Raw genomic sequence first — 9,255 nt, forward strand, 5'->3', positions numbered from 1 at the left:
GCAACAACATGGATGGAACTCACAAATACTAGTGAAAGAAGTCAGACACATAGGAATACATATTAGATGATTACATTTACATAAGGTTCAAAACCATGTAAAACTAATCCAAGCTGTTAGAAAGAGTTGGGGGTAGTGACTGGGAAGGGTGGGGCATATGCTTATAGTGTTTTATTCCCCCCCCCCTTTTTTTTGTTAATCCTCTCCCCAGGATATTTTTTTCCATTGATCTTTTAGAGAGAACAGAAGGGAGGGGGAGAGACAGAGAGAAACATAGATGTGAGAGAGACACATTGACTGGTTGCCTCCCACATGCCCTACCCCCTGTCCCCACCAAGACCTGCAACTGAGGTATATGCCCTTGACTGGAATAGAACCCTTTGGTTGGAAGTCTAATGCTCTAACCACTGAGCCAAACAAACTAGGGCATTATTTATTTTTTTATTTTATTTTATTGATTTTTTACAGAGAGGAAGGGAGAGGGACAGAGAGTTAGAAACATCGATGAGAGAGAAACATTGATCAGCTGCCTCTTGCACACCCCACACTGGGGATGTGCCCGCAACCAAGGTACATGCCCTTGACCGGAATCGAACCTGGTATCCTTCAGTCTGCAGGCCGACGCTCTACCCACTGAGCCAAACCAGTTAGGGCAGGGCATTATTTCTTAATCTAGGTTTTACTGATTACATTGGTTTTATTGTGAAAAAGTTCTAAAGCTGAGAACACCAATTTGTGTACATGTATACTTTCATTACAACCTTTAAAAAGACCAAATTTATTTCCATTATTTAAATAACTATATACATATATATATATACACACACATAAATATAGAAATAATTATATGTAGACTATTTCTAATTCAAATGACCACTACTAATTTAAATGGCCCATAATATTGGCACTCCTACCTGATCTAATTCTTTCTCTTCTATCCCAACCCTTACCTAAAATTAGTCTTTTGGGAAAAAAAGAGTGAAACTTTAAGAAAAATTTTAGGTTCAGAAGTAGATAAGGAAAAACAATAAATGTGTAAGGTAAGTAATTCTTGCAAGAATTTTCTATTTTCTTCCTCCTTGACATGCTTATTTTGCCTCTGAGGAAGTACTCTTCCCAAAATGTCTTTATCCAAATCACTAGTTTCTCTTATCTTTTACTGGTCCTAAAATACCAAAACTTGACTAAGTAATCAGTTTCTGAAAAATGCAAATGCAATTCAAATGATTATGAAGATATCAGTCATTTGTACACAACTGTGAATTACTTCTGTGGCTACTTTCTTCACCCATCGCCATTTCTTTCAAACAAGTCATCTTTCTTCTCTGCCTAACCTGGAAGACTCCTAACTTTTCATTTGTTAACTTGTACTAACTTCTAATTTTCCTTAAAGCTTGTTTTTATTTTTTAAACAAGATATGATCAATAGTGTGTGAAGGAACAATTACCAGTGACATTATTATGTACTGTATACCAACCCTGCCCATCTCAAAATATAACAGGTGAATAAAAAATAGTTATATGTTCTTCCTCTTCCCCACTCCCTTCCTCTGAAGTGTTAGATTCTCATAAAGCCACATCTTATATATTATATACTATGTTATAGACCATGTGTGCAAAATCATACTTGAACTTAAAAAAGAATTCTCAGATCTAAACCCAAACGGAGTTGGCAAGCTAGCAAAGGCTAAACTGATTCAAGTCAGTTATCAATACCTGGTACTAAAGAAACCAATACCATAGGTTGAACCCACTTAATAGCCAATTAATTTCATGCTAATGAAAAAGTTTCAAGTCAAAGATTTTGACACAACCCAACTAGACCATCTGGAAAATGAGTGTTGTGGTACACTAAGGGAAAATAGTGAAACGAAGATTATCACTGTTACTAGAAAAATAATTTTAAAATATGGACTGCTACTCCATTTCTATCACTAAATAATTTTTGAGTTTTGAGGAAATAGAAAAGTAGGCTCTCTTAAAAAAATAGATGAATGACACCTCATCTCTCATGAGATGTGGAAGTATTCTTTAATGTTTCTTAAGGCTTAGCCACCATTTGGTAGAATAGCATTATTTTTTTCTCTTTTAAACAGTCACACAATTTTCAATTTGTTCAAAGGGCAGAACATTTGACAATTGTATTTTTAGAAATTGGGAGAGTAAGCAACTAACATACAGAACTTACATTTGCTTTATACATGCTATCTTATTTTGGGTGTTTTAAAATGAAGAAAAAAAAAACACACACAATGCATTCATTTTCAAAGTAAAGTAAATATTTTCGATATTTGCCTTCAACTAAAATAAATTATGTAAAGGAAGTTAGTTGGTTTCATTTCCCTATTTTCTAAGGATTAAGTTTAAGTACATATCTTGTATTAACCAAACATATACAAAATCCAAACCTATGCATGTAAAAACACCAAACTATAGTGAGGAAAGGATTAATTCATCCACAAACCTGTCAAAATTACTGCTGAAGTCTAATTTAACTCACATTTTTTCCTTTCTGAAACAGTCCAGTCTATAACTATGAGCTAAAATGACCTAATACCCTTTATTCATAACTTATGAGCAATTCAAGGGAAATCTACCCTTCTTTGTACAATGAGTGCTTAGTGATCTCATCAACAAGCTAGAAAACATGCTGGCCAATCAGTGCAATCTCTTCAGGACATAAATTTACATGAGAGATGAAATTATGATCAGAAGGTTAACTTAGAAAATGTGAAACCAGATGATTTAACAATAAGGGCATCAGATCAGTCTCCAATAGGATAGATGGGATAGGACAGGGGACAGATGTGCTCTCCAAGGGCTAGGTTATTTCCTCCCGAAAAGTGATAGAGACATTATGCCAAATGCATTTTGTTATCTCCCCTTGTTTATGGAAAAACCAGGTGACATAAATCAGTTTTGAAATTCTCCTCTGCTACATACTATGCATATTCACTCTTGTGTAATGTCCACCTTACGGAATTGTTAAGGGTTAAATGAGACAGTACGTAAGAAAGTGTCTGGCACAGACTCTAGTACATAAGCAAAAACAGTCAATGTTTATCACTATTTTGTTTTTTCATTCTTTCTTCAAAGAATATTTCAATTCATTAGATGTAAGATTAGTAATTTACAAGTCACCTAGATTGCATATTGGTGGATGTCAGAAACTCTTAATGACTCATGCACATTTTATCTCCTGGATTTAGTTTTATATACAGTCCACTCCATTCCTTTACTATTAATATTTAAAAGAACTGCTATTTATTGAGCATCTACCATGTGCTGGGTACTTTACTATCTCTTGTTCTCACAATTTCCCCATAAAGCAAGTGTTATCAGCCCCATTTAAAAGATAAGGAAGACTCCAATATATTGCTTGTTCCATGTCAAACAGCTTATTAGTAGTGTAGCCAGAATTAGAACCTAGGTCTAGATAGGTCTAATTCTGAGCTCTTTCCATAATACCATCCAAATATCTCATCCCTTATATTTTATTTCTTTATACCTTTATTTTCAGAAGGTAGCAACCACAATTTGGGAGTATCTTGCTAGTAATCTCAGATTAACCAGAGTTCTCTGGAAGGCAAGAATGCAATTCAAAGGGCTAATAAACTAGTGAAATGAGAAGTCTAAATCAGAATAACCCTTCAGAGACCCGTGGGACAAGATAGACACAAAATAACAGTAACCTTTTAGTAATAGACAGGGAACAATAAGATAATTCAAGTTCAAATAACTCATTATAGATCATTTATAAATTTTCAAAGTTAAAACAAATAGAAAAAAAAAAAACCACCTAAGAAAATACTCACTAGCTTTGAATTCTGTCAAATCTAAGTCCAAGGGTCCTCACTAACAAGTCAGGATCTATTAGTGGTTCTTGCCTTACCTGGTGTCTCCAATGTTGCTGGTTAGAATTTCCAGTAAAGAGAAACACACACACACACACACACACACACACACACACACACACACCCACACCCACCCACCCACACCCGTATCACACCATTAAGCAGCATCTTTCCTCAAATGGGAAGTAAATATTTTGAAGGTTTAGCTACCAGATGGGAGAATAAACAGGAAAAATCATGTTCCTTACCCAGAAATCTATCGAGAAAGGTTGCAGAAGTTCCTTATTCTACAAGTATTAAGAAAATCTGAAGGTAAATGATCATGGGCCAGAACAATCCCACAGAAAGTATAATTAGCATGCATGACTAGAACACTAAGGAGTTTCCTGGCTGCTGCATATTATAAATATGTAGCTCAATCTGGAATATTTCATGTAATACTATACTATTGAATTATTCCCAAAAATTCAGTTAAAAAAACACAACCTCTTTAATTTCAGAGTCATAGGTGATATTTTTATCCTACAAATACATATGGGATTGAGAGACTGATTAAGTTTTTACTCTCTACATTTATTTCAGACTAGACACTAATAGCAAAATCCATTTATATAATGTATTAAGTTTCTTGAACTATAAATGATCACAGTTAAAATTTCAGCATTTCAAAACAATCTTATGAATTTTCCAATAACTGGAACAAAAATCACACCCATCTTCAAAAACTTCCATATCAAGATTATTTTCAGATGCCAAATTTCATTTTTTATTAAAACATAATAAATGAGAAACTATGTGGGGTGGGGGGGGCAATGGTAAGATATGTACACATATAATACCTCAATAAAAAAAAATAACAACAACAACAAAAAAGAATAAAAAAAAAATAAAAAAAAAATAAATAAATGAGAAACTAATAGTATTGATTCCAGGTAGCAGAATTTGGTAGCGGAGGGCAGGTATATGCATTTATTACTTATTCAAAGTAATCAATTTTAACTAAAAACTACATAGCACTTCTGCATACTTGTAAGCTTTCCTTATACTTCTAGAAAATCACTACCAACCAAATAGATATCAAAAGAAATACAGCAGAATAAGTTGTAAACACTAAAATCCTTCTAGCATTTTAAAAGAAAAATATAAAATATTCAACCCCATACTACTTTCAGTTTCATTGACTCTGGAATATATTATCAAAGTGTCCCTATGTGGAACACAAATTATTTTCTATTAGCTTAAAGTGGTATGTGAAATCCTAAATTCAGGAATTTAAATTAAAAAATTAAAAGAACCAATGATTTGGTAGACTATTACAGTAAGAAATTCTCTCCCATGGAACGCTTTGAAAAGTCCTCATAAGCTTTCACTCTATGAGGTTGTTTCTTCTGCACGTGTGTGTGTGTGTGTGTGTGTGTGTGTGTGTGTGTAAGGATATGTCAAGAAAGTTTTCAGGCCAATTAACCTGTGGGCAAAGGAGCAACTAAAAACCAGTTCTGACAGATTTTTGCTTGAAAAGTATATTATATCTTTTAACTATTTTATTACCGTTAAAGAGTCAAAAGATCATCCTTTATGTAAAATAAATAAGTGATTTTATATACATTGAATTAACTTGTTTTAAAACAGTCTCACTTCTTCAATTCCCTTCCTGAAAAGTTGTCTGATCCACTATTAACTCCATCCAAGGCTCTTAATCAAGAGTTACATATTTATTAAGAGCTAGCAAACACACACACACACACAGGCACACACCATGTTAGCTGTAGTTCCTTAATTGCCTTGTCAAAATTATGAAACCCAACATATTCTTAAACAACAAAACCTCCAATCCAAACGAGGAATAGTGACACTTTGCATGTTCCATAAAACTTTTAAAATAAAAAGTATTCTTCTTGGTTAACTTCTGATCATTATGTGAACTATACATTTAAAAAAATGTAAACAAAACACCATTTTTCAAAGAAATACATTTTTACATAAAGTTAGCAAAATATTATTTTTAGTCTTTTAATTCATTTTTGTTTTCTTCATTTTGAGGGCATTTATTTGCCCTCTAAAAGATCCATAGCATTTTCCCTGAAGACTAATCAGCAAGTTCTTTTCCCTTCTGTGCCAACATAGAATCTCCAGAACAATTTCTACTGGCTGCAGCAAAGCAACAATTCTACAGTGAACTTGATTTATCATTTGGTTAGATACACACTAAAATTTTGATTCATGAATATCTTAGTCATCTTATGGACATTAATGAAAAGAAAACTGACACTCTGGCATGTGACTACCAACAACCCAGTCAACTTCAAAAGGAAACAGACTTTAGTAACTAATAATTTCAACAAATGAAAAGTGTCCAAGAGAAAAGTACCTCAGCTAAGTTTGACATTACAAATTATGAAAAGGAGATTCAGAACAAACATTTAAAAACACATAATGGGACTAAATTAAGTTTGGCAGAATGTGACTTAGTGCTAATGTTATTAACAAATCGGTACATCCTGAAAAGGCTTTTCATCTAGCAATAGAGCATTATGCTAGGATTTCAACCCAGTGTCATTGTTTTCTCAATTCTATTATGGATAGTGCCAATTCTAGAAGGAGACTTGAATATTATTTGAATGGAACACAGGCGAACCCTAATATGCAAATGAGAAAGGAAATGATGAAACTACAAATATTTTTAACTTACAAAAAACTGGTAAATGTATCAAAGAATAATTAAAACGTATTTATCAATAATGTTGCACAAAACCTCTACCTGGCTTGAAACATCATATTCTTTCAAGCAACATACAGCAAACTGCTTTCTAAAGGACTAGCTGTAACAGTGACTAGTGAAAACCCTTTAAACTATTTTTCAGATCATCTCCCTTTCATTTGTTAATTATTCCGATCAAGTACAACAATGAAACAGTTAAGGAAAGAATGTATAATTTTTTAAAAGCATTTAATCTCAATTCCCTTAATCCAAGGAGGTGTGACAACCAACGCATGTGAAATTAACCTTAATCTGCCAACGAAAACACGCAAAATGTCTCCTAACAATTCCCTCCTCCTAAAAACAACAATCGGGCACATAAATATGGTATTGACCTCCACCCCACTGAGAGCAGCTAATTAATAAAGAGAATCGTTACGTTTAGAGACCAAGGTGTAACACCCAACCTCATAAACCTCCCAAAATAACCACATCGTCCAAGTAGAACTGAACATTATTTTTGCTAAAGCAAGAATCCAACCCCCGGGAGCCTCAGCCCTTAGACAATGGTGGTTACCAGACAGAGCTGCACAGTTGGGTCCAAATGACACATTTCACTAGGCCTTGGACACAACACACACACAACACACGCGCGCGCGCGCGCACACGCACACACACACACACACGGCCAGTTCTATGGAAGGGGCGTTCAAACCCCACTAGGAGGTGGAGGGTAGTACGGCGGCGTGGGGTTCACTAAGGGAGAGCCGGCGAGAGGGGTGTCGACAGAACGTTAAGGGTAACTGCACTGCACGCGAGGGAGGGGGCTGGAAATGGCCGATGGGTTCTATATTTATTTATTTAAAGGTCTTCATTTAACGGGTCCTGCCAGGGGTTCTGTAACTAAAGCCAAACTGCGCAGCAAACATTATGGGGTTGGGAGAGGAGTCGCTGCTCCCCCTACCCCGTGACTAGGGCGGGGGGGGGCGGGGGAAACAAGTTCCCCGGCCAACACCACGGACCACTCCGATTCCCCCTCTCCCCTCCTCCACAGGAAGGGGGAGGCTAGCAGAGAAAAGGGGGAAAACAAGTTCCCCAGCCAGCCCCGCCGCCCGAGCACTCCCAGCGCTTTCCCCCACCGCCCCTCAGAAAAGGGGAGACTGAAGCGGGGACGGCGGCAGAAAAGGGGGAAATCTCCACCTTCGCCTCCCCCACCCCCAACAGACTCCGGGGGTCCGTGAGGCAGCCTGGAAGCCACAGGGGAGGGTGGGGGTAGAGGGTGCCGAGCCCCGAAACCAAACAAAGCGCGGCCTGAGCGAGAGCCCGGGCGAGCGGGGAAGCCGCGGCTTTTCCTGCCGGCCGGGCCCGGGGCGGCTGACACTGCGGCACCGGGGACCCGCCTCCAGTCAGCCTCAGTTTCCCACCCCCGGGCGTCCCGGCCAACCCCGCTCGCCCGGCCTCCCTCCCCGCGGGTCCCCAACGGCCGGGCGCCCGAGCCGGCGGGCGGCGGGGAGGAGCGCGGCCTTACCCCTCTCGCCGGCGTTGTTCCGCTCCTGGGGCAGCGGCGGAGGCGGCGGCGGCGGCGGTGGAGGCTGCTGCTGCTGCGGCGGCGGCGGAGGCTGCTGCTGCTGCGGCGGCTGTTGCTGGGGCGGCTGCGGCGGCGGCTGCTGCGGGGGCTGCTGCTGCTGTTGCTGCACCGGGCGCGGCCGCGACACTCGCCTGGGTCTCCGGTTGGCGGCTCGGACGGAGTTCATTTGCCGGGCTGAGGTGGCGGCGTTGGCGGAGGGACACACACGCACACGCACAGCGAGCTCCCGGGCCGGAGAAGGGGGTGGGGAGGAGGGGAGGAAGGAAAGGGAGCGAGGGGCAGGGGAGGCGGAGAGGGTGGAGGGGCCGAGCGAGCCCCCGAAGACAGAGAAAGGCCCGCGGAGACGAAGACCGAGCGAGGCCGGGCGGGCGGGCCTGACGCACGGGGAAGGCCGAGGCCGCCGGGCGGGGCGGCCGCGAGGGACAGAGACCGAGAGACAGGCAGAGCGAGAGAAAGAAAGAAAGGGCGTCCGCCCGCCCGCCTGGGGCTCCGAGGCGAAGCGCGGCGTCGGCGGCTGAGGAGACAGACCCCGGGCCCGCCGACTCCCGAGCGGCGTCTTGGGCGGCGGGGGCAGTGGGCGGGCGGGTGAGGAAGGGAGAAGGAGAGGGAGAGGAGGGAGGGAGGGAGCAGGGGGCGCCCGGCTTTTTTCTCTCTTCCTCCCCCCACACCCCCTGAAAGAGATTTCTGAGAGGAATTTTTCTCTTTCTTCGGCCTCTTCTCTCTCCTCCCCCCTTCTCTCCTCAGCGAAGGGAAATGAGTATGAAAGGAGGAGATAGGGGGAAAAAGAGGCGTCGTCGTTCCTCCTCCTTAAAGGAACCTTCCTCCTCCTCCTCAGCCCCGTCGCCGCGGCTTCTGCTGCTGCTCCGTGGCAGGAGGAGCCATTGACACCACCGGAGCCTCCACTCGCCCAGTCGGTCCCTCCCCGTCGCGGGGCTGGCCAGGACCGCGGGGGAGGGCCACGGGCCGGCGGGGGGAGGGGCGAATGGGCGGGGAGGAGAGGGGCGGGGATTCCGGCCAAGGAGCCAATGGGATGCGCCCACACAACCTTCGGGCCAATGGGGCCGCCGCTCTTATCGCGAAGTCCCTTCCTTCAACGCCCAGCTTCCTCTCTCGGG

The 9,255-nt window shown here is 41.6% G+C and overlaps 1 protein-coding gene across 3 annotated transcripts in view; it reads right to left on the minus strand.

Annotated features, from left to right (window-relative positions):
- FBXO11 (F-box protein 11) overlaps nucleotides 1-9,047 on the minus strand; it is an 89,735-nt gene extending 80,688 nt beyond the window's left edge. For 2 of the 3 annotated variants that reach the window (XM_054727912.1, XM_054727910.1), the window contains exon 1: nucleotides 8,081-9,047. In XM_054727912.1, coding sequence (XP_054583887.1) covers nucleotides 8,081-8,306 — 226 coding nt within the window. In that variant the 5' untranslated portion in view covers nucleotides 8,307-9,047. The remainder of the gene's footprint in view (nucleotides 1-8,080) is intronic. The other variant, XM_054727911.1, reaches the window with a different exon arrangement.
- Between the last annotated feature and the right edge of the window lie 208 nt (nucleotides 9,048-9,255).

Source organism: Eptesicus fuscus, chromosome 16, assembly GCF_027574615.1.
Source record: "Eptesicus fuscus isolate TK198812 chromosome 16, DD_ASM_mEF_20220401, whole genome shotgun sequence".
Taxonomy (NCBI): Eukaryota; Metazoa; Chordata; class Mammalia; order Chiroptera; family Vespertilionidae; genus Eptesicus; species Eptesicus fuscus.